This window comes from Myripristis murdjan, chromosome 14, assembly GCF_902150065.1.
Source record: "Myripristis murdjan chromosome 14, fMyrMur1.1, whole genome shotgun sequence".
NCBI classification, from domain to species: domain Eukaryota; kingdom Metazoa; phylum Chordata; class Actinopteri; order Holocentriformes; family Holocentridae; genus Myripristis; species Myripristis murdjan.
The window spans coordinates 14053140-14079726 of record NC_043993.1 but is presented as its reverse complement, the minus strand read 5'-3'; the positions used below and the strand labels follow the sequence as shown (position 1 = coordinate 14079726).

Here is a 26587-nt window from a genome sequence, read left to right as displayed (position 1 = left end):
CATATCACTGTTTTATCTGAGATGTTACCTCCACCCATTTTAGCGCTACAAATATAGCCACCATTTCCACTGTGTTTACCCCCAACCTGTCAGTTGTTCTTCTGTTTATCCCTATACCTCTGGTTGGGACAGCTACCCCAAACCTTGTCACTCCTGTCTCAGGCTTTTTCGCACCATCTGTATAGATCTGAATAAAACCACTGTACTCTTCTGTTATCCGGGAACTGAATGCACTCACTAAATCCACTGTCCTTCGTTTTCCCTTCCCAATATCGAGGAGGAACCAGTCTACTCTAGGGCATTGAAGTTTCCATGGCGCTATTGCTGGAAACGGGACTGCTTGACTGACTTTATATTTATCTGCAGAAAGTTCTTTTGCTATTTTGTTCCTCGACTTATCAAAATGTTCAGTGGGACTATTTCTATTTTCCCATACATCCAGCAGTGTTTGTTTTGCTGGATGATCATTCGCCTGTCCTTGCAAGTTTATCCAATAATTCATTATCAGCTGCTTCCTCCGGAGCTCCAAAGGCATTTCTTCTGTCTGCACCTGCAGAGCTAACACAGGCGTTGATTTAAATGCTCCACAGCAAACCCTTAAAGACTGTGCCTGTAATATATCAAGTTTTTATAGATGGCTTCTTGCTGCTGAGCCATATGCTACATTACCATAGTCTAGTGCTGATCTTATCAATGCCATATACATTCTTTTTAATGAAAAACAGCTCGCTCCCCATGCTTGCCCTGCTAAGCATTGCATCACACTGATTACTGTTTTGCTCTTTTCTTCTGTTCTTTTGACATGGTCTCCCATGTTAGCCCCGAGTCAAATATAAACCCTAAGTATTTAAGGGTTCCGACTCTTTCCAGTTCTTCCCTGTACATATTTAACTTAATTTCATGACACGTTCTTTTCCTAGTGAAGCACATTATTTTTGTTTTTTTCTGTGGAGAACTTGCAACCCCAGTTGAAGCCCCATTCTATCACTTTATCTATTCCCTACAATATGCCCAATGTTCTTCCCCCTTTTCCATAAGGCCCCGTCATCTGCAAAGAGCACTCTTCCTATATCTGTTGGGATATTTGAGAACACATCATTTATACTTATTGTGAATAATAGAGGACTCATCACACTACCCTGAGGCGTACCATTTCCCACAATATATTGACTCGATACATCTGCACCAATCCTTACTTCTATTTTCCTACCAAAAAGAAAGTCTCTAATCCAGTTAAAAACGTTCCCAGTTATACCCATTTTAGCAAGCTTGATTAGTAGCCCCTGTTTCCACATCATATCGTATGCCTTTTCAATATCAAATAATACTGCAATTACAGATTCTTTGTTTACTTGTGCTTTCCTTATTTCTGTCTCAAGCTGTATTACTGCATCCATTGTGTTTCTCCCCTTCCGAAAACCACTCTGGCAATTTGCTATTTTCCCGGACTTCTCCAGATGGTAGGACAGTCTATCAGTTATCATTCTCTCCATTATTTTACACAGATTTGATGTCAAGGCTATAGGCCTGTACCTTGTTGATTTTGATGGATCCTTGCCTGGTTTCCTTATTGGTATTACCACTGCTTCTTTGCAGGCATCTGGTAGCTTGCCCTCCTCCCACACTTTGTTGTACAAACCCAAAAGTTGATTCAAGGTTTTCTCCCCTAAATGTTTCAACATAACATATCCTACTTGATCTTTCCCTGGAGAGATTGGTCTTGACTTTTTAATTGCTCTTATCATTTCTGCCAGCGTAAATGGATCGTCTAACCCGTCATCACTGCTTTGCCTCCTGTTAATCAACTTGGAGAATTGGCTCAACGTTCTTTCTCTTCTCCTATTACCTTCCTCTGTTAAGTTTTCTGAGCTGTGCACCTTTGCGAATGCCTTTGCCATAACTTCTGCCTTCTCCTTGTCTGTCACTGCTGTTTCCCCTTCATCTTCCACGGCCGGATACTCCCAGTCTCTTCTATCCCCTCCCATCCTCTTTACCGTTCCCCACACCTGCCCTACTGATATGGTTCTTCCAATTGTGTCACAGAAGTTTCTCCAGCTTTCCCTTTTGCTTCAGTTCTGTCCCACAGTTCAGCAATGATATACTCCTGTTCATCACCAATCCCCATTACTCGGTTCGGAATTCCTTGTTTGATAAGAGTCATACAACCTCCTCCACCCCCAGGGCTCCTGTCCCTTCTATGTTTTATATACCCATTCACCACAAAGTCTAAGTTCGGTTTTAACCACGTTTCCTGTATGCAAACTATATCTGGTTTTGTTTCCATCCCCTTCAGGTAATGCTTGAACTCCTGACCATTTGACAACAAGCTCCGTACATTCCACTGTAAGAGCAAAGACAAAGGATGATGAGGAGCAAATTGGGCAGCATTCATCAGATGAGGAATATTTCTCTGCTGCACTTTATTTAATAAAAGTGACATGGAATTAAAAAAAAAAATAATCAGAGCAACCACAGCAAATGTGCACTAATGCACAAACAAACTGAACCATATTAGGCCAAATATGTTGTTGTTGTTGTTGTTGCTATTGTTGTAATGTAAAGCAGAAGGTTCAAATGAACACACTGCTTTCCCCACTGATGAATACTGCATCGTCATATGCCTTCACAGTGTGTGATCCATACATAAACAAATGGGTAGCCCAACCACCAACAACAAACATCATTTATTGTATTGATCACACCTGCAATCAAATTGTACAATCCTCTCTTTAATGTCATTTCACTCAGAGACACTTAGCATCAAGGAATTTAACATTATGTAATGTTATCTGTTAAGTACTGCAATGACATTTTTGCTTGAGAGCTTTGAGTGTACAAAAGTTTAAGTGTCTAGGACTGTCGTCTTTTAGACGAAAGTATATTACTCATATAGACTGTTTAGAGGAAAGACTGTTTTAATTGGACACTTACGCCAGCACGTTTTATTGTTTTATCATAAGCCAGCAGCTGTGCTATATTTTTATTTTTAATATTTTATTTGCCCAATCTACCTTGTCAATAAATTAGTTTACACATATTCCACCTCTGCCGCTTGTGTGTCTGTGGTGTGGCCCGGGGATTTTACTCAATCAGTACAACCTTGTGACACGTCCACTTGGACACATGTGGCTCCACCTCCTGAATTAACTCGCCTATAATATAATATATAATATGTATATATATAAAGCCAACTTGCTTTAGCCTCAGTCGAAGCCCTGAGAAAATCTACCTCCCTCTCTCCATCGCGGGTTTAGGATTTAGGATTTAGGATAGCGCATCCTGGCCTTAAAGGCAATGGCACCTGGCACACTGATTGGTTTAACTGGCGTAATGCCCAAAACACGCCTATGCATAATATAGCAGGTAGCGCAGGTGTTTTGCGGATAGCGGGAGGTGCACAAGATAGCAACTTTTACGGGGGAATGCCTCTTCCTAAATCCTAAATCCGCAAATAGCGGGTTTAGGGAGTCTGGCCCAAGATAGGGCCCTTAGTCCTCTACCATGTCAAAGACATCGTCAGTGTGGCAGCATTTTACCAAAATAGATGGAAAAAAAAAAGTCGAATGCAAACTTTGCAAACAACAGTTTGCATATCACAGCTCAACGACCAACATGGCATATCACCTAAAAACGGTAAGCTAACATGTCTGTATTAGGTTGCTCCGTCAGTTTTGAGTATAAACATATCAGAATTGGCATATTTCAAAGTTTTAGTCTAATAATCGTTTTGTAACTGCAGGCGCACACACCTGCGACGACAGCAGCTTGACAAAGTACTATTCTCGGAAATCATAGGCTATGATATTGCGTAGGTGCACGTGATACAACGCTGTCAGAGCCGACCGACTCCAGTGTGTCATTCAGTGCAAAATAATTAGGTAAAAAACAATTTAATATACTGCAAATACTAGTTGTTTATGTTTATTTATAATTCATTCAGGCAGACAAGGCTGCCAGGTAGGCTACTGCCCAGTTAATTAATCTAAAAATAGTAACTTTTTTTTTTTTTTTTTTTTTTTTTTAGCATTCCCTCCGCCCCCCGATTAGTCGACTTATGGTCGAAATTTCAGGACTTTAGTTGACCAAGATTTTCTTTGGTTGACTACAGCCCTGTAAGTGTCAGATGAAAAGGCCGCTACTTAAGTTGTTGACCATTTAAGTAGAAGCCTGCTGCTGCTTGCTATTTGGCTAGCAGTTGCTTGGGTAAACCAGTATAAATATTTCTCATACCGGTTTGGCTGCACTAACAATTTGGCAGCTTGTGCTAGGGGCGAGGCTGCTTAGCTGAGGTGGGTCAGCATGCGTCACTCAAACTGTATAGGGGCTGCAGGGCACTGTGTAAACCATCTCCAGTCTCCTCTGCAGGGGAAATAGTGACAGGAAAACAGAAGAACAGGTTTCCTGCAATCTCCTTTACTGAATTTCTTTCTTAGTTTTTCTGATCCACTTTTTTCTCTTTTTATTTTGTTTCTCCATTATATTAGCTTATGCAATGATTTTTCAGACCTCGCCGTTCCTTCTTTACCAAATGTATCTGACTGAAGGGGGGTGGGGCTGCAGGGGCTGACTGCTGGGAAGCGTCAGAGGGCCTCATCAAAAAAGCTAAGTTGAAAAAAATAAATAAATAAATGAATACAAAAGTAGCTTTTACTTAATATACACTTTAAATGAGCTACTTTTTACTCTTATTTTAGTGGATTTGAGCAGGTAATTTTACTTTTACTCAAGTCAAATAAATTAGTACTCTCCCCTGCTCATTACTAATAAAGTCTGAACTATGACACCTACAACGTTTAATTTGTTATTTACCAGTGTCACAGTTGTTGGATCTGGGTCTAACTTAACCTCAGTGGCTCTGAAAGGAGTTGTGGATTCCCCTGTAAAACTGTGACCTTTTTTTCTTCAAATTTACACATCATAGGTATCAGTTACCTGTGAAGTGTCAACCATTACTTTGGACTGTGGGAGGAAAATGATGCACCTGCACCGTGTTCTCCCTGTGTTTTACATGGAGAGAACATGCAAACTCCTCACAGAAAGGACCAAAGCTGAGATTACTGCTCCTTATCTTTTTGTCTGAGGAAACAGTGTTACTCAGAGGCACCATACAGACCTCATGCAATATTTTTGCACTCTACAGGGTTGTCACACAGGTTAGCCTTGTCCATAAAAAGACCCTATGCAACATTCCATAAGGTTATTAGGTGTGTCTGAAAAAACCCTAAAGGCCTATGAATTTGCATTTGTATGTTAGGCATGCAGATTAGATTTGCTTAAAAAAGAGCAGAAACAGACTGTTGAACCAGTCACAACACCAGCGACATCAGAACTGTGATCCTCAGCGCTGAATCCGCAGGACCTTTCTTCAGCTACAGATTAAGGTAATGCATTCACAAAATGACAGCTACATGAGAGATTTCAACTCTTCAGTGAGTACCGAGTTAACTGAAGTGCAGACAGTAAATAGTTTGACACTGGCATATTTTATATTGTCCATAAAATGTGTTTATGTAGAATAGCTATTAGCCTACTCACTGCAGCTAATATCCTGGACCAGAGCTAAGAAGCTGCATTTTTGCAAGCAAGGTTTTAGTCGAAAAGTTAATTTTAAATAAATAAATAAATAGATAGATAAGACCAGCATATATTATCATACCCAGTTTTTTTTTTTTTTTTTTTTTTTACTTGTTTTTGTGTTTGTGAAACCATAGTCTCTTATTAGTGCTGATAAGATCCCCCTTGACATAAATGTCAAGATGCACAGTAAGTTTAAATCTGTAAACAATACTTTAAAACCGTTTATAATGCTCTTTTTGCAGTGCAATATTATGATACTCTTTTTCTTATGAAGAGTGAAGTAGACTGTGCAATGAAAGTGAAGTGTGGTGGAACATTCTGATGCTCATCTGATTTGATTTTCATACAAAAAGCTATATGAAATGTCGCAGTGAAGGTGTGAAGACTTAAATACAAGTTACTTACATCCCTTAAATTAGTCATTGTTATTGGGTTTGATAACATTCACGTTTCAGAGCGAAGCATCTCTTTAAAGCAATATGTGGTGTGTGTGTGTGTGTGTTTGTAAATTTCACAATAAAAATGCGCTTGATGGACTGTATCAGAGCGGTTGTTTCCATTCCCAAGTCCATTTCCAAGTATCTGGCTCACTGATCTCTGGCCGCAGAGCTGGTCACTCTGGTCTTATCTATGCAGTGTCACAGGAAGTCCACCAGATCTCATTTTAGGTTAGCTGGCTTCAATTGAAGGCCAGCAGATGTACTGAACATGTTATTTTTAAAAGAGCAGGGGAACAAAGGATTAGGGAACACCAGACAGAAAATCTACAGTATTTTATACAAAGTGGGTCTTTATTGCCCTCTCAGTCTCACACACACACACACACACACTTTTTAGTATCAAGATCACTCAATGTTGTAATTGTGCATCGATATCCTGTTTCCCTACAATGTCTACCATCTTAAGGCCGAGAGACACAAACAGTATGGAGGACCTGTACGAGACCAAGTTTGATCCGGAGACCTACCTGAATGAGTTCTACCTGATGACGGGAAAAAACAGGCGTTTTGCATCTTTTATGTTGTGCCAGCTGAGCCAGACCTTTTCATCAGGTACAGACGTCAAACTCTCTGTTGTAACTCATCTGAGTGTGAACCAGAAGTTATAGTCACTTTGTACATCCAGATTACGGTAAAGACAGTCATTGTTACTGGAACACAAGGGGGTAACTTCATAACATCTTTATAATATCTTCTGTGAGTAATCATAATATTTTCTGAAATTTTCTTTATTATTAGCAATCATCAACATGCATGAGTGAATCATAATGTCTTAAAGCCAATAGTATTTTTGTTTTACTGATTCACATCAGTATGACAAAGATATTGCATGTATTTTTCATAATTATCTGGCTAACTTTCTAATCCTGCTTGGTGAAAAAAACACTGCAGTCTCTTTTAGTTTTTTTCAAACATCACCAGTGTAAACGGATGGTCCAGAAACGTTCATATTCATGTTCATGTTCATCAGCAAACCAGGAAGTAGCAGCGCTAACTCAATAGAGGTCTCTGCCTGTCATTTTTAAACCAGAGTGACCATATCCAATAGGTAAAACCTAATGAATGGACAGGGCATTGATTAAAACATGGCCACACAAATGTCCTCGACATGCTTCCCACTGGACACAAGGCTGTTGATGCCACCGCATCTGAGTGTGCATGCACAGAGGTGGGAGGGTCCCTGCCTGACAACACATATGCCTCATGACATTTCAAAGCCAGTGAGCTTTAGACTTGCCCACTTTGCTTACCCACTGCCTACTGGCTTTTTTGACAGCCATGAGTTCCACATACCATGCCAATGCATGTACCGAGCACAAACAGTTTAGTCTGTCCTCTCTCTCCCTATAATGGGGAGGAGGATAAAACACACCCCGGTGAGTTGCCTGTGATCTAAACAAGCGCACATTCCCCAGAACAAAGGATCGATTGTATCTGAGTGTGACAACACACGTCATCTTGCATGAAAAGAGCGATTGGGTGAACCTAAAGTGCACACATATATCACTCAACCTCTCAGTTGAATCAGTGCAAGCAGTAGTGCTATCTCAATAGACTGCAACTTTGCCCAAGAGTTCATTTCATTAAAAGGGCCTCAAAATGCAAAGGCAGCTCCACAGCAGGGTAGTAAGTAACACATATCAATAGAAGTTGATTTCCACCCCCACTGTAGATGAGTTTCAGGAGAGAGTGGACAATCAAAAACCTCTCTCAAACTCCCTCATGACAAGAGATCGCTGACACGTATCCTTTAATAGTGGAATAAAGAAAACCCCTCTGTGGCAGATGCTGGAGAAAAGAGCAGATAGAACCAGCTTAATAGATCAAAGGATCAATGCCTCTCCACACACCTCTGGTGAAAACGAAAACCAATTTGCTTTGATCCCATGCCCCTTGAATGGTCTGCATAAACTCCACAGGCAGACCTGCATGCATCAGTGCGTCAGAAACCATACCTTCAGAGGTTGCACATCGCCCCCTTGTCAGCTCCACAGTACTGGGGACTAGTGTGGTGCAAAGCAGTATGTGGACACCAGCAAGAGTATCTGCTATGTTATTGACAGCTAATGGAGGCTAATTAGAGAATAAAGAATAAAATACTGCAAACAGCTGAGTCATTCATGCCTACCATGGTATTAGTGTGTCATCTAGGAGTATCAGCCCCCCCGTCTCACCCTCAAGGGAGGAGACAAAACTAAGATCTGAGACAAAAGAACAGAAAAGTGTTCAATAGCTTCTCTGGCAATGGCCCATACGTGTTAATATGTCCACCGTGTGCCCCTCTAAATAAAGTCTATATTAGACTCATAAACTCGTCAATCCTCACAATCCTCCAGAGGCCTTCCTTTTGACATGGGATCAGTCGTCAGATTCCTCATGCCGGGATATACAGCATCTTGAGACACTGAAGAATCCCCATGGCCCATCATGCCTCCTTGTCTCTTAATGCAGACCACAAGGGTCCAGTTGTTGGTCCTCACCAACACAGCTCTCCCACCAACAACAACCTGCTGTTGGCTAATGTGGCGGTTATCCCGAGAAGGTACCTCTCCACCAAATTTGGTGGAAATCTGAGCATATGAGTGTTACATAATGGTGTGACAAATGCATGAGCAGGATTCAAAAATAGTTGATGATCCATGCTACTCTGGGTTAGTCACTGAGAGTACTGTATTTCTGTCTCTCTGTTCACTTCCATGGCAGCTAGTTTGTCGAAGTTTATGCAGATGCTACTTGTTGAATGTACTTTTCAGTGCAAGTAGGAAAATAAGAAGAAAAGAGCAGTTTGATTAAATAAATTAAGATTAATTATAATAACAGGTACTGTGACATGTTGCACAGTCCGCTTTGTTCATGATAGTTTATGCAAAAGAATTGTTATTTTTGTACCTGTTTTTCTGCACTACGGAGGTTAATGGAGAGATTGAAATCCAGTACTGTTGATTACCACCTTGTGGAGCACGGGGCAACTAATGAGGATAGTTTGCCATCATGTGGACTCGTGTAACATCCACTTATCTATACAAACCTACACTCCGCCAAAGTTGAGTTTTGGTTTGACAGCTGCAGTCTGACATATATTTTTTCTTCTTTACATACCTGCTTGGATCCAGGCAAATACAAGGGCAAGAGGCTGATTGAAATTGGGACAGGTCCTACCATCCACACTCTGATCAGCGCCTCTGCCCACTTTGAGGAGATCGTGGTGTCTGATTATGCCGAAGTCAACAGAAGGGAGGTAGAAAAATGGTTAAGAGATGAGGAGGGCTGCTTCAACTGGAATCGCCATATTCAGTTTGCTTGTGATGTCGAGGGGAGAAGGTATTGCATGAAAACATGCTTCCACAATGAAACACAATTCAATATCAACCAAAATATTTATTTTTAATCTCTCATTTACCTATATCATCTGAGAATAAATATTGTATGTGTAAATATGCCTAAAAACTACATACAGTGTTGTAGTATCTGCAAACAATGACCACAAACTTCTTTTTGTATTGCCTCCATCTTCTGCAGCAGGACTCCGGCAGTCGTTAAAGAGACTCTCCGCCAGAAGATCAAGCACGTCCTAAAATGTGACGTCAACCTGGAGAATCCATTCCAGCCGTTAACAGTAGAGCCTGCAGACTGCATCATATCATCTCTCTGTCTGGAGGCTGCCTGTAAAGACCGGGAGGCCTACAGGCGCTCACTGGAAGCTGTGGTGGGTTTGCTGCAGCCTGGAGGAGTCCTGGTGATGATTGGAGATCTTAGTGAGACTTTCTATACAGTGGGGGATCAGAGGTTCCCCGTGGTCAGCCTGAGCCAAGAATTTATTGAAGATACACTCTGTGAGTTGGGCATGTCTGTGCAGCACTTCAATCGGCAGAAACTTACGAACACAGAAGACAGAAGTGATATTGAGGCAAATTTCTACTTAGTTGCTCATAAAGAATAAACATTGGCAGTGTCAGTGTGATTTCATGCCAAAGGCCTTATTTAGATTTGTAATAAGCTACTTACAGTGGTAGCGAAGGTTTTGGTAAATTCAGTAACCTAGTAATTTGCTGTATTTACTATACAGAGAATCTGTTTGCCTTTTAGCTTTGAGAAAGCACTGATATAGATGGTGTATGTTGCCACTGTTTTGGTACAGTAGGCTGTGTGAAACAGATACAGTTTTGATTTGGGTTTGCTGTTTTGGGAAAGTATTTAAGTGGGCAGTAGATGTTTATTTTACCTTATCTCATCTACTACCTTAATTTTTGCCTGAAAAAAAGGAACAGTAACTCTCGTGTGAAAAGTAGGCATAATGAACCTTTTCGAACTATTTAAGTGGGCATCATTTTCTTCATTCGATATGTTGATGTGATGTGTCAGTGTGGTACCATGTGATATAGTTCATAAAAATGATTTAATTCTTCATCTGTGGTAGTAGGTGACAATGTCCCCCATTTATGAGGAGGGTGGTGGTGGGGTTCAAAGGAATCAAATTCATTATGTAATACTGAATAAAGGTATTGTGTGCATACATGATAGATATATTGCTGTCATATTTTGTAACATTACATATAATTCTGAATCATACCAATTCCATATTGTGCCACACCAGAAACACAGTAAACATGCATACATCGTAACATTGCAGCATGCCCCTAATTTGAATTTTGCCAGAGTCCTCTTTGCAGCAGCATGGCCAATGCTGTGATATGAGCAAGATCTACAGGACCATCCTGGACCATCTGTGGCCTTTTCCCAGAAGTCAATATCCGGTGAATGTGTGCAGCAAGTGCTTTGATTAAAATAAATTAGGAAATCCATTTGTGATGGCACTCCAGCTCCAGATTCTGCATGCTAATGGATATTGCGCTGGGCTTTCTCTCATGCTTTCAGCATGCATGCTTCATGCTTCATTATTCTTTTTTCTTTGTTTTTCTTGACCAATTATGCATAGTCTTCCCAGAGTGGAGAAAGGGAACCAATTAAAAATTGATGGTTCAGACCTTCTCGAAGGATAATGATTAATGTGTTGGGGATAAAAACGTTTTTCCACATGTATCAATCAATTAACAATCTATTAGTCTTCCTGAGAGAGTCAAACTTTTGTTTGGGAAGGGAATAGTAAAGACACTTGACTTTAAGGAATACATTCAAACCATGACCTTCTGAAAGCGACTTACCTACCAAAAGAGACTTTACTGAGAAAAAAGGTACAGGACAGATAACAGCAATCACACACTTTTAATTTGCTATTTCCCAGAGGAAATTCACTGTCAGAGCTGTTGAATCTACGCCTTACCTAACCAAACTTTTTAGAAGCCTGACATGTTTTCCTGACACTTGGTTGCCAACTAGTATCATAACTTAACTTTTTTATTTCATGTGTGAAGGGCATAATTCATTGTTTTGTTATACAAAGGCAAGGCATATTTATTCAGACTGCAACCTGATAGAGGGCAGCAAAGAGCCACATGGTTGTAGGCTACTCATCCTCACATTAACAATCACATACCCTTCAACTTAACACATCATCATTTTTACATGTATGTAAAAATACATGCCATGAAATGGATCTATAAGCAAATTCTGGTGTATGAGGGTAAGAAACACTGCTCATGTAATGTGAACACCATTTACCTTCCCATCTACAGTCGTTTAATGTAAACAGAAACGGTCCTTTAAAGCATGTGGCATATACAACATCTTAAATAGTAACACCTCTCATACTCACATATTCACAATGCAATCAAAAACAAGAGTAGACATTGCAAAAGCATACTTCACTGGTAGCCATATTGATTAATTGTTTATTATCACAACTAAAAAGTACAAAAATTATAACTGTTAACTCCATTATGGTTCTTAGTCTCAGCCCGAGCCGCCGTTTGTTGTGTGTATCAATAATTAAGTATCTCTGATTACTCTTGATGTCGCTCCAATCTTTTGATGCAATATTGCTTACAGAAAAAGTCAGACTGAAAATGCAGAAGCAGTGACCATGCATGTGCATATGCATGTCATCAGTTTATATTTATATACTCTTCCAAAGGTGTGATTCACGGTCAGATGTGGGCCTCAAAATAAATACAACACACACGCTGAGGTGTTTTCCTGGGTCTCAGATGTTATGATTCTGCTGTGTGAGTCACTCTGCCATCAAGGAGGAAAGGCAGCATCAGTCTCCTTGTCTTCCCACTCTGTCTCTGGGAATGATGCGCAGCTCTGAGCCATGTTTGAGAAACACATTCCCTGCAACACAGGACAGCAGGAAAACAGATTATGATGGGGCTATGAGGCTGACCACTAACATGGCAGTTAGCAGGGGTTTCCAGTTTCCAGGGGGGCTTGGAATCGAACCCAGGTCACTGCAGTCAAGACTCAGCCTTGAGCCCCATTCAAAGATAATTTTACATTTTTCAATACTTCAATTCAAACCAGTTCAAAATTATTGTCCACTTTCTCTGAGCAAAAGGCAGAAATTTGTCTTCAGCTTGCATATGTAAAAAGTCTGCTATTTGAAATACAAGATTTAAAGCTGCACAATTAAAGCCTGGGTGTGGTGTCAAGACAGAAAAAGACAAAACAGAACTGAGATGAAGCACGTCTTGACAAGATAAGAGATGTAGCTTTATTGATCCCCTGTGGGGGAAACTCAATTTGACGCAGCAGCACAAGGGAATGTAGTTAAGATCAAAGAAAGACATTTCCATGAATACCTATACATCAAAAAGTAAGTAAAGGTATGACAGCAAAAACCAAAATATTTCAAAGTAAGGGAGCCTTTGAAGTTGAAGGAAAAACTGGTAGACTGCTTGGAACTGAAAAAGGGACTGAAACCTACTGGAAACCGTATTTTTAGCCTGTTTGTCTTTGCAGTTTAATCACAAATCAGTTTGAGCGCAGGTGAATTTTTGCCTTTAAGTAAGCACAAACACTGAGTCTTGCTTCATTCACAGTACTGCAGTACTGAACCAGAGTAAGAAGCTGAACTAAAATTTCAGCCTCAGCCTTTCAGCATCCATTCTCAATCATGACTGTCAAATTCAGCTTAGATCTTATCAAGCCTTCTTAGGAGCCTTGGAAAAGAGAAACAGTGGGACCGCAGAGCAAAACTTTGAGCTAGTTATTCACTACGATGGAAACAAAACTGAATGAATAATAGGTAAGAACAGTCTAAACAGTTCATAACTACGGCACAGGAATAAAGACAAAAAAAAAATCTAAATCAAAAACTATGCAAATATCTTAAAGACAAAAATAGATTGTCATTGTGCCATTGTGTGTGTGTGTGTGTGTGTGTCACATTTTCAGTTATAGGTCAAAAGAAAACAACACTTTTGTTAGACAGGAGGGCCCTACATCATTAATGAAAGCCAATGAGTTTATAGCCATGTTTCTTTAATACTCTGTAACATGTGCTGCCTCTGTGACTGATGCACAAGTAAGATCATTAGAAAGGTTCACACGAGTCAAAAGGCTCTCTGCAGGTCGATTACTTATTCAGGAAGGCTGCCATCACTGTTGCCAGATATAGATAAATCTGCAGTCAGGATTAGAGAGGGTATTCCACCCAGTGATGTCTCTTTATTTCTAGCTTTCAGAAGACAAAAATCAATATCAAATACCTGACTGCCGCCTATACTAGACAGATTGGTTAAACTGTTAAATCAGGTGCCAACTTACTGCCTCCACTTTGGCCCATTCAGTTTGCGTGTTTGTTTGTTAAGAGGATATCTCAAAAAGGTGGGTCTAGACTTGCCTGAGACTTGGGAAATTTGAGCAAGGGCAAAGGAAGAACAAATTCACTTTTGACACCAACTGGTCAAACTGGGGCATGGCAGTTGGTGTGGCTTCACATAACTTTCAAACAGACTCACAAAAAAACATTAAACTTTTCGTATCGACTGGCCAAAAGGGGTGGCCATGAATATGTTTTTGTGAATATCCCACTTGCTCGACTCTCATGTCTTGGTGACTGCATAGGGTTGGTGGAAGAGTGCTTCCTTGTAGTGATACGCAATGTCATGATTTTTGCCCTTTGCCAGTGCATATAGAACAACTAGTGTACCTGTTAAGCATTTACCACAGGTCACTCAGTCCACATAATTTAATTACTTTTGTGTTTGGCATGTACAGTTAGTATCTTAATTACAATGAGGAGCAAAGTAATATGCAGCTCCAGAAAAAGGTCTTCGAAGCAAAAAACAGCAGCTGAAGCGCATGAGCTGTTATCAATTTATTACAGTACTCATTATTTTCCCATGGATGCAGGTGACCCACGATGATTCCACTGTTTCCAAAGCAATCTTATATTTGGGTGGCCTGCCCAGGTAAATTAACAGAGCACCGAGTAAATTTCTAATTTAGATGCATTTCATGTGCCGTGATGCATGAAGCGGCCGGTTCTTACTGAAGTGTTTTTAAAACAATCGTGATTTAACACTGCCGTGAGCCAAAAGCCTGTTAGTGACCTATAATGACCATAATTCATTGAACCTATGATGCAGCACATCTGTGGTCTGTCGAGTCTCGGTGCGTCTGTACCTCTGTGAAATGTAGCCTCAATAATGAGAGGCATAAAAGTCAGGTAATGTTGCTCTGCCACTGGATTATACTAGATGGAGATGTTAGTGCCTGAAAAAAACATGAGTTGCATTCAGCTGGTTTTTCCAGCTTAATTATGATTTAATGGATAGGTATGGTGCAAGCATTTGTTATCTTTAGAAATGCTGACATATGTTTGTAGAAAATACTGGAAAGGTGGTCACTGATGGAGGACATTAACCCTGATGCTGAAACCCTGCTGCCAGGCCATGAAGGATGAGGTGCAGTTTGCAGGGTTGACATACAGCTACTGATCAAGCAGGAAGCTATTAGAGTGTGCAGTTCTTACTTTTTTGTGTTTGTGCAGAAGGGGTTATTTGAAGCACCACCTGACCTGTATGCATTCCTTTGAAATGAAAGGTATGCTCAGCTTTTATGTGCGACAATATTCCAAACAGCAGCTTAAGTTCACTGGTCAGGATTGAAACCTTACCCTATTATCTTTTGGCATTTAACATCAAACTGTTCATGTTAAACTAAGCAAAAGACAAAAGTTTAACCAAAGAAAAACTGGGGGTAAAACGATCTGACGCTTGATATATGATGTTATGTATGTTGCATGCCTGGCAGCTTTTGAAGAAAAATATTTGAGTAAGATGTAGTGATCCAATTACTCAATTAGTACTTGATTAATAGAATAAATGACAGCTGCCATAAACTTAAGGCTCTGTGATGCAACGCTCTTGTGCTCTTGTGAAAAACTACGACTTTACCAATGGTGTAACTTGTTATCTAATGTGTGTGAGAGTGAGATATGATCAGCCTTTTTAAAATAGAGGGGTGCTAAAATTACATAAGATAAATTTCTACCATATATACAGTTCTACTCTTACAAAAGTGAGGTATAATACTGCCAGCAGGAGTAAAAAAAAGCAATTGACAGAGGTGTCTGAAGCTTGGCTATTCTTAGAAGCACACAGCATTAATGTTACACAGTTAAAAACCCGTCGTGAATGCCTGACACTCCTTTCTTAGCATAAAAGACCCCATATTGCCTACAGTCAAAGAAAGCATTACTTTCCCCAGCTCTCTGAAAAAAAACCCAGTCATACAATATACATCTTTGTGGAGAGTGATACCATTACATAAAGACATCTTGGTGACACAGTGAGTGTGTACCTCAGGGATCCACCAATGACGCTGACATAGAGGAAAGTGATTCTGCGAGAAGTGTGAATCAAAAGTCAAGAGAATGTAATGATTTAAAAACTTGGTATAACAGCTTGGTTCTCCTCTGGCACAGGGAGAGTTGGAGGCCACCTTTGAATGTAATGAAACATTAAACCTTAGCTCCTTGGGGAATTGCGTCCACAGTCCTAAAATCAATCAATTTCCACACAAACAGCTTTAAGGTCTGTTTCACAAAGGGTACGGGTTAAGTTAAGCCTCTTTCAGGAAGCCAGCCATATTTTCAGGCATTTTAGACACATAAAGCAGAGTTAAGTTACCATGAAAACATCGCTTTGGAGACTAGCCAGGTCCTGTTTAGGCTTATGTGCAAGTTTAGCCTCAACTTGAGCTAAGTCGGTGTCAAAATCATCCGACACAACTGAAACACGACATATTTATCAAAGTTCTTCCTCGATTCTGCATTACAACTACAATATGTGCATAACTTCAAGTGAAATACAAAACTAAATTTTACTGATTCGTCACAGTTCGGCATTGGCTATACCAAAGTTAGACTAGCCGACTTAAATTACTATTACACAGTAATAGTTTGTCTTTCGATTTAATCAATGCTGTAATGTTTCTCAAGAACAGAAGAAATCACCAAAGTTAGTTCTCTGCTGGTAACACTACAAGTCTTCATGGCCGCTGCTGTATTTATTTACTTCTTCGAGGTAAAGGCATTATCAGAGAATCTGTCAACCACCCAATCGGGCATCTCGCACAGATTCTGGTCAAATCTACTCCCAAGAATGAGAGCAGTTCCAGAGCTCAGAAATCACCATGTAATTAAAAAATGTGGGAGTGGTGATTCATATGAGGGCTGGATCCACACAAGAAGATCTTTTTTCTGGATCTCTAAAAGAACAATCAAGACGTTTTTTTTGTTTGTTTTTTTAACACAAAGAAACATTAAGAGACATATTTCTGTTGGAATATTTCTGTTTTTTTTTTTTTTTTTGGGGGGGGGGGGGGGGGGGTTAGAAACATATTTCTGTTGGAAATTAATCAATCTTTCTAATATTTCAAAGTTGTTTAATATTGAATTGCATGCTGTGTCTGTAATTTTTAGACTGGATTACACATATCAGTGAGGAGTCAGACATGCAAGTGCAGTATTCAAAAATTGCTTCCTTGGGGAGCATCATGACCCTGGCATTTCTGGGTAATTGCCCTTTCAAAGATGATTTTTTATGGCATTTCTCCTTTATGAGACAGTTCACGGGGAGCGAAAAATGCAAAAGGGAGGAACTGACATGCGACAAAGGTCCCGGGGCAGATTCAAACCCAGAATGCCACAGTTACTTAGAAAAACAGGCCAAAGGCCTGTAGGTGGTTTTCACCCCTGCCCATCTTAGTCTGTGTACCCCGATGATTTGCAATATCTTAGCAAGCTTCCTCTCTGGCTTTGTTATTCATGACGGCTTTGCCATTTTTTAACCTCAGAATAATTTCTTTCATCATACACTGCAACATATGGTGAACAGAAATGAACCATACTTGACATCTGAGGTCTGTGTTTTCATGTGATGAATGCATATTTATCTTGATTATTGAAACCAGGCCCGAATTAGCCTGATTATGTTTGCTGAAAGGTCGCTTTGTGGAACCGCTTAATCCCACATCGAGGTTAAATAAAGTCAGGCTTTTCATATAAAGCTTAACTATGCTTTTCTTATCCTCCTTTGTGGAACGGCCCCCAGGAGTCAGTGCCACTGGACCCACTATCAGCTTCATCTTTTAGACTATTAACACACTGCCACCAGCATTATCTAAAGTGCTTTTATTCAGGTTTAACGCTTAGATGAAAGCACCTTGACGAACCTCAAAGATGGTCTGAAAATATAGCCTTGAGGTTGATGATGTACCATAATACAATTAAATGAGAGGAAATCTTGAACCATGTAAACTGGCTAATGGCGGATTTCTTCGGAAACTTGAGAACAACCTGAAGTGCCCTGTGGCACTGAAAATGTAGCTTAATCAAAGGCATGTGCATGAAGACGACACCGAAACTCACCTGCTGTCTGTGCAGGGTTGATTCCTATTCCGTCTGCATGACAAACATGAAAGGAAAAAAAAATACAGCAGGTCAATCAATTGGCACATCTATGCAAAACATAATTTGCTATCACTTTATCCATATTGCTGCTGCACTAGTCAACAAAAGAAAGAAAGTTTCTCAGCATCTTATTCTGTCTGGAATAACAATAAACTGTTTATCTGCACTAATGAGTAAACCTAAAATTAATCTCTGACATTCGAGTCTGACATGTCATTAGGACTGAACAAATATTAATCTAAATATAACTGAAATCACAATATGGCCAAGTGCAATATCCAAATTGCAGGACCTGCAATTTTTTAATCAAGTTGAAATGTGTGATAAAAAAAAATAAATAAAAAAAATAAATAAATCATTAAAAATGAAGTATTGTGGTGCGACAGAGATGCCCTGGCCTAAAAAAGATGTGTACTCCCCAGCCAAAATAAAGCATGTTAGTTTGCTAAAGAGCCTGGCAACAACCAAATCGCTGTCCTTTTAATAGCTTTTTTCCATTAAATATCAACATTATGATGCAGATATTATAATTTCAACTAAAAGCACATTAGATTCATAGACAACTAGCAACTGCAATATCAATCAGTATAATAAGAACATGATTTTTTTTAAAAACCATATCATTCAGCCCTACATGACGTTAATATCTGAAGCATTTTCACACTTAACTCAAAGCTATCTGGCAGTTGTACTCATATGTGCAATACTTTGTCACAGCCCCCAAAAACTGTCATCCTAGTTTTAAGAACATCCTCATCCATATGACTAAGCTACCGTATGTGTGAAAACACAGTGGGTGCACTTTCAGTGAATATCCTGTTCCTTATATTCCACTTTAGACTGGCATGACTAAAACTGCCAGAACAGAGACAGGATGATCTTTTTTTTTTTTTTACTGACATCTTCTTGTTGCTTTGTACTGTGTGTAAGCTAATCAATCTACTCTTGCAGTTAATTATAACATTAGTGTTGTTGTTATAGTTATGGCATCACTATATGTCCAGAATGAATCGAGCTATATTTTTGAGTAATTTCAATCTAAACTGTGCTTATTTTAATTGGCCCTCTGTAAATCTGCAGAGTGCACCTTTAACTTCAACATTAGCCTCCATAGTGCCTTCTGCTAGTCACATAATTACTTTGTGTGCAGCTAATAATGCATTTAAATCAAGCATAATTCTACCAAGGTCATAGATTACTTAATACCTGATTAAACATAATTTGAAGCAGAATTATTACCACCTTTTTTTGAGTGCTAGTACTCAAACATCAAAGGAAAAATCAGGCAGGAAAAAACTCACTATAAATTCCACCCTGTGGACGTTCACATGCAGTAATGGAAAAAAAAAAAAAAAAAAAAAATATATATATATATATATATATATATATATATATATATATATTTTGTCCTTAGAAACGTCAGGAACTAGATTGAAATGGCATCAGTAAGTGAACCATACATTCTACATGGTGCTTGAGCATTGTGGTGGATAATCCAGGCCTACGCCGTCAGATCGCTTTGATATGTACCGAGGGAGCCTGATATCCAACATATGGCAGGAAAAACACAAGAAGAGGGAGTTTGCAACGAATGACACTAACAATAAAATAGAGGGGAAGTCATAGTAGTACATGAAATAAAATTTTAAGCAAAATGTTTAGGCTGATTTGTAACTATAGGATATTCTTTTCACTTTGTACATCTATGTATATGTATTTTATACAGGTAAATGCATTTTGACATATAATGAATATTACTGCTCAATAAAAATCTTAACTGCATTTCACTCTGGCTAATTTCCTGCATCACATTTCTCTTTGACATTATCTGTAGGCATTTTACATTTTTGGTTTTGCGAGAGTAATGTCTATTTAATGAAACACAATGCAATACTCATGAAAATAAAATTCAGTAACATTACTATTTTACTTGAATGCTCTGAGAGTACTGGTGTGGGCCAAGATAATCTTTCATGATTGCCAGTAACAAAGAAGGTTACTTTTATTATTAAGTATATGATCAATCCCTTGTTTATTTCTATTACTGCCTATAATGTAGCACAAATAACCATTTTTTGAAAATTGCACTCCTATTGCAACCTTTTAGCACTTGAACTAAACACTAGATGAAAAGAAAAAAAAACTATTACACATATATATATATATACATATATATATGTATATATATATATATATATGTATATATATATATATATATATATATATATATATATATATATATATATATATATATGTATGTATGTATATATATATATATGTATATATATATATATATATATATATATATATATATATATATATATATATATATATATATGTATATATATATACACTATCAATTTAACCTGATGCACCAGCAAAATAATTTTGATGATTTTCTCCAACTCACCATTTGTTATGATGGCACTGGTTGCTGCTGGTACCTTGAACTGTAAGAGTAAATGAAGCAGACAAAAAGGGTCACACTCAATTCACCCTCATGAATAAAATTAATGAAAACTTGGAAGTTTTATTCACATAAAATGATTTTGGAAAATACATTCAGTGGATCTGTTGCTGCCCCATGGGCATGAAGACATAGTGTGAGCACTTCATGTAGTAAGAAAGCCAGAGTCACCAAGTCAGCGCTCTTTAAGTTTAATTGTGATCCTCTGGCTCTGTTTAGCATGGTGAAACCAAGGGGTAAAACAAGAAAAAGCAAACCGCTGGGTAGTGTGTTTTGTGTTCAGCCTGTTATGACAGCTAGCCCCACGCCCCCACCTCACCCCAACACACACACACACACACACACACACACACACACACAGTTAAAGTGAGAAAGCCTGGGGGAACGATAGCTATGCTTGAGTGTCTGGAAGGAAAACATTCAGTCGCGTCTCAATACATGTCCTATTTCAGTGCTCGCCGGCAGGGAGAGTGGGCTGGTGGGATTTGCAGTGAAAGGAGGCAACTAGCAGTCTGTCAACTGGGAGATAAGGTTAGCAAACTAGCGCCAGATAGCTTAAGCACTACAGGTATAAACAAATTAGGTGAGAGCAAGAATGAATGGGAGTTAATGGTGAGCTCAATACAGTGTAAGTCTAGCAGATCCATCAAATAAATAGATTAACTTAAATACCTTAATTGCTGCAGCAGTACTGATAACTGTCTCCTAACTGTTAAATTATTAAGTACAATAAACCTTAGTCTATGAGTCAATAAGAGACTTTGTTTAGGGATTTCTCTCTGGAATAAAGACCTGAGTAAACTTCTCTAAAGTGTCTTTACGTCCAAAAAACAGCCACTGTGGTGTACTTTAGGTGAAATTAACACCCAGCACCTTACAAAAATATGCATAAGATGGCACAGGCAAATCAAAGTTAATTCTGCAAGCAAGCCTGACTTTGATGATGAATAATTTCCTGTTTTTTTTCCCACAGTTTCACACTACTAAATTTACCTGTGAATTACTACTAAGTTGATCCATATTATCTTCTTCTTGTCCACACAGTGGCTTTCTGTTTCAGTCTGCTGCCTTGACAGAAGGTCTATGCAATATAAGTCAAAAATGTCATGTGTGAAAATACTGGTCCTTACGATCAAGTGTAGTCAGAGCAAATTTACAAAAGAGTAAAGGGTGAGGTCTGCTTTCAGGTCTTATTGAGACAAATCGTCCGTATCCATCCCTAATGTCTTAGACTAAATGTGTTCATTCAGTGTAATATCTTCTTCCATCAAAACCACATCTGTTCAATGATTTTGATGAAATATCCAACTCCCTTATGCATGCTTTTATTTGAACAAATACGGCAATATTCACACACATTATGCATGCTGATTTTCCCTGCCTGCTGAGCAAAATAATGTGGCCAACTAAAGTTCTGAGGTAATTTTTGAGGCACATTATTAAAAATGCAAGTCTGAGCTCAGTGCCATGTTGTACACAATGTAGGCGACAGTGTTTTCATGGCTGAAGGCAAACAGCAAGGGACATTACCTCCTCAGCTGCAAACTTCAACACTGCTGTGAACGGCGTGCTCTCTGGGACACTGAGTCTGGAACACAAACAATGGGATTTTAAAGACACCATCAAAACGCAGCCTTTCCTCTCGCCACACGCTGTCATTCCTTTTCACAGCAGTGAGGGGAGGCGCTTAGAGACAGTTCCTCGGTTCAAGTCCTCACGTCAACATACTTCTGCTGTGTTGCTCCTTACACGCCAGTGGTTTAATTTGATATTACTGTATTGCTGTAAAGTTGCATTTTGACCTTTCAAGATGAACATACTGTGAAGACACTATAGGAAGGTGGGGCTTAACGCTTTATAACGGCCTAGCCTGATGCTTGTGCAGCCTCTCCCTCTGACTTGATCTTTAATTCTTGTTCTTTTGTTGAATGTGTCATTCTCAGATCATTGAGAAGACTTTGAAGATGCTGACGATGTTGACACACAAGCAATTTTTGATAATTATTAGTAATGTGCCGCTGATGTTCCCCATCTCAGTCCAACACACTTGATTTACTAATTGTTTTTCACTACTTTTGTTTTCATGGTACTGTGCTTTTATTTTGGTTGTCAAAGTATTTTGTAAACTCTGTTGTTGAGAGATGCTGCTCCAAACGGGTACGAGGCAAATCATAAAACAGCTCCAACAGTGTAATAACTGCATCCCTTTACTGTAATGAAGCCTTTAAAACCAGGAAAAGACAAAAATGACACCATATTACAACTTCCAAAATCCCAGACGATATCTTGTCTCCTATCACATTATTAATATATCACCTGGCTCTATGCTGTATCATACTATACAGTTTCTTGGGTTTGTTTAGTGTGCCTGTTACTCTCTCTCTCTGTCACACATGAGGGCTTCCCTGTACGTTTTGTCAGTTTTACACCTTACTTACTGGCAGAGGTAAATACCCCGTTAAATATGACTCAAGACCTTTTCTGAATCTTTACGAGACATTCTTTAATTCGGCAAACATACAATCTACCTGGGAGCACTTCAGTGACACCGCAACGTTTAGAATTAGGTCACCTGTTATTCCCAAAATCTTCTTCCAACAAAATACATAAAAGAGGGCAGCGCTGAGAAATGTGAACCACTTCTACAAGTTCCTTGATTCAAAGGCATACAGTGTTAATCAGTGGGTTATCACCTCGGGAGATAGAGATAGGCAGTTTTACCTGATGGGAGGGGATGAGGGGCAGTAGTGTTAAAAAAAATCTATGATGGTATGACTGGTTGAATTTTTAACTCACACCACACTAAAATGTCACACCAAAAATGTCCAGCGTTTTCTGTTGAATCTAATGGTACCAAGGCTGAAGCAATCTGGCCTCTACTCTTTGAAGCTATGACACTCTGATGCCGGCGACATCATGTTCAACACAGACTTGGCCAGCAGATCGTGCACAGGAGCGTCTTGCTCTACAGGCACTTTATGGCTGTCTTCGTTCCCACGTTTAAACAAACATGGACGATGTTGACTGTTTTCTGTTGAATCTAATGGTCCCAGGGTTGAAACGGCTGCAAAGACAATGTGTCACAGTCAGCCATTTAGCTGGCAGCCTGCACTTGTGCATGCTGACAAATACCTTGTGTTTTATTTCAACAGGCTATCTGACAATCAGTACATACTGTATGTTGAAACACAGCAAACAAATCCTTGTGTTTTGCATTTACCGGTGTTATTATTCAGGTTTCAACTATGTTTAGGTGGATTTTGCGAGACAGTTTTTTGTCTGCTGGGGCACTGTCCATGGTGTTGTCAGGTGTGCTCGTTAGGTGTGCTTTGTGCTGAAATAACTGTTCATAGTCCATCCTTAGGAAAACACCTATGTATAAACATGCAGCACTCAAAGGGTCCTGGTTTGGGGGGGTTGAAAATATGGTCACCCTAGCCATGGGACAATATGAAAATTTCACGTCACAATTACCCAGGCTATAATAATTGTTGTTCATGATATTATCCCAATAATCATCAAAACATGCTTAAACCTCTTGAAATGACACTAAAACATACTGGAATCACTTCAGCTCCCATGTTGTTGAGAAACAAATCTACTGCATTAGACGGTACATTAGACAGTTAGACAGCTTTTCCAAGGGGTCCTCCTGTGAGGGTATTCACGTTTATCATGATTTACGATTATTATTACTATTATTTCCGCGATAAAATCGTCTGTCGTCCCACCCCTAAATGCCATATGGTTTGGAGGCACAGCAACTCAACAGCAAGTCAAAGATGGAGATAAACAGGTAAAATACAGTCCTTGTGAGCAGGTGACACTTGTGATGTCTGAGCGTACATTAGTTGAGCAGCCAGAGTATTCAGCCTCATCATTTTAACCACCTGAAACACCTGGCTGCCCAAACAGCTGTTCATTTCACGTCACACACGTCAGAGCAGGTTCACACAACACTGTCACATCTCTACATTTATACTAAACACCTTTTAAACACGAACAGTGAGGCTGACGTTACATTTCACTGTCAAATTAAATCCAAAAAACGAGATGTGGCGGCGCTGAGCTGTCAGTGGACTTACACTTTGTACGGCAGCCGGGGGTCCGACGTCAGCGTGATTTTAAACGTAACTTTAGACCTGAAACAGCGGACAAACACAGCGTTACTGGCGTCTCGGTGCTGGCTACGCAATATTTCATGTCTGTGGAAAATAATCAGTCAAAACATGGCGAAAACCCACATTTTTAGGGTTGAGGCGTCTTCCTCTGCACACAGTTACAGTTTGTCCAGTCCCGGAAGTTCAAAGGACCCACATGCACACGTCATCCATTCTGTTCTGGTTTCGTTGATTTTCTGTGTGTTTTTAATCGTTTGAGAGATATTTTCGTGTATTCTCCAAATCATTAATTTATATGTGATAAAAATGTGTATTTTGGGTGAAATTTAAAGGTAAAAATTCTGCTAATAATAGACAGGCGTCTATGCCCAACGACTATCCCTTACCGTAAGAGACGACTGTGCGCGCATTGATGTTTGTTATTTTCTTGTGCGCATTTCGATGCATCACAGTTGTATTTCTTCGCAGCCTGATAACAAACAGGTTTCTCTTGATGTGCTGTATCTGTGCTACTTCAATTTGTCAGCTTTTTGTGTGCTTCTATTATTATTTTTAAGTCAACCATTTTACTTTCAATTAATATTTTGCTTGAGAGCCCACTTCACTACATTGTAAGCCTCAATCATCCATTGATTACAGAGCTCTAAGTAAACATCAGTAGTAGTGGTGTGTGGGTAAGCGGGTACACTGTGAGTAAATGATCCATTTTATTTTATTTTATTTTATTTTTACTTTTAGTTGCATAATTATTTGTTTACTATTTTATTTATTTGTAAGTAATTTCACTTGATGCACAAAGATCTTTATTTTATTTTTATTTAAGTTTTATATTTTGAATGGTTACAGATCTAACCAGCTGATGACATAACGGTATGTGGGCCTGGACCAGGCCTTCTGGTAGCATGTCTGCTGTTTAAGTCTGATGTTGTGATATCACATATTCCTGAAATTACAGTCATACAGATTTGGTTATAGTATTTTGGTCATTTTTTTTTTCATCATTTAGATAACATGGAAAATATGTAGGGCTGCACTAATACCCATACTAGTATCAGTGGTTTGGATTATACTCACTACTAGTCAGTTCTTGAGGTTTTGTGAAAGTCTTCTGAAATGTCTCTACTTAATTACTCTCTGATTTTTTATATCTAAAAAAAGTATGACTAAACACACAAACGTAATGTAACATGCTGTATAAGACTTGTGCATATCTTTTAAATACTGCCCATGTGTTCAGTACCTCTTGGATTTTCCATGAAAAAGAGAGAGGGGGAGAGAGAGAGAGAGAGAGAGAGAGAGAGAGAGATGTGGGCGATAGAATGACAGCCAAAGGCAAAGAGAATGGGGGCAAATTTATTATGATGAGTCAGAGCTATTGCGCACACTGCACAGTGTGCACACATGCACACGCGCACGCACACACACATGCACACACACACACTCACGCACGCACACACACACGCACACACCTCTGGGACTTCAGTGATGGGTCTTTCCCAGAAAAATTCAACAAAAAAGATGAGGACGTGATTAGGTTTGTAAAGAAAGAAAGAAAGAAAGAAAAAGAGAGAGAGAGAGATCTTACACAGCACCTTGTTTAAGAAACGTGAATGGAGGGTTGTGGCAATTAACATTACTGAGTACAACATGCAGAGCTGCCCCTGGCCAAGTTTGGGCCGTAAGCAAATTTTGTCATGAGGCCCTCCGGTGTACACTCCGTCCTGCCAAGAGTACAACAGGTACAAAATCAGTGCATAGGAAAATACCATTTAACAGAACAATCTTTATTAGTAAGAACAAACAACATCTGAAATAAAACAATAAATTAGGTCATCAATTAACAAAAAAAAAAAAAAAAAAAAAAAAATCAACAACATGCTTTCCTTAAAAAATTTCAAACCTCAAATAGAAAAAAAACAACTATCACTCAGACTCTGGTGTCTTTCAACAAAAGTATCTTTAACTTGAAACAAATAAATAAATCTAAAATAAATAATTATTTGCCTCAAAATAGGTCATCAGATATTAAACTATTTCAACCAAAGATGTTTTCCTTAGAAAAGTAACTTCAACCTGAAGAAGAAAAGTAGCATCCAGACCCTTG

The 26587-nt window shown here is 39.1% G+C and overlaps 2 protein-coding genes across 2 annotated transcripts; one reads left to right on the top strand and one right to left on the bottom strand.

Moving 5' to 3' along the window:
* The first annotated feature begins 6502 nt into the window (after nucleotides 1–6502).
* On the top strand, nucleotides 6503–10017 carry LOC115371654 (nicotinamide N-methyltransferase-like). Its single transcript, XM_030069119.1, has 3 exons — nucleotides 6503–6629; nucleotides 9191–9398; nucleotides 9600–10017. The coding sequence occupies exons 1-3, from the start codon at nucleotides 6503–6505 to the stop codon at nucleotides 10015–10017; spliced, it is 753 nt and encodes a 250-aa protein (XP_029924979.1).
* A 1821-nt stretch (nucleotides 10018–11838) lies between these two features.
* On the bottom strand, nucleotides 11839–24751 carry ufm1 (ubiquitin-fold modifier 1). The gene is made up of 6 exons (XM_030069703.1): nucleotides 24607–24751; nucleotides 24448–24504; nucleotides 21893–21950; nucleotides 20306–20345; nucleotides 17854–17886; nucleotides 11839–12308 (listed from the first exon to the last, which is right to left on the bottom strand). Coding segments are annotated over exons 1-6 (264 nt in total). The 5' UTR covers nucleotides 24609–24751; the 3' UTR covers nucleotides 11839–12234.
* Between the last annotated feature and the right edge of the window lie 1836 nt (nucleotides 24752–26587).

Coding starts and splice junctions, on each gene's coding strand:
- LOC115371654 (XM_030069119.1), top strand. CDS start 6,503: ATGGAGGACCTGTACGAGACCAAGTTTGATCCGGAGACCTACCTGAAT. Junction 6,630..9,190: donor GAGCCAGACCTTTTCATCAG/GTACAGACGTCA, acceptor GCTTGGATCCAG/GCAAATACAAGGGCAAGAGG. Junction 9,399..9,599: donor TGTGATGTCGAGGGGAGAAG/GTATTGCATGAA, acceptor CTTCTGCAGCAG/GACTCCGGCAGTCGTTAAAG.
- ufm1 (XM_030069703.1), bottom strand. Junction 20,346..21,892: donor TGAAGTTTGCAGCTGAGGAG/GTAATGTCCCTT, acceptor TTACTCTTACAG/TTCAAGGTACCAGCAGCAAC. Junction 17,887..20,305: donor CAGTGCCATCATAACAAATG/GTGAGTTGGAGA, acceptor TTTGTCATGCAG/ACGGAATAGGAATCAACCCT.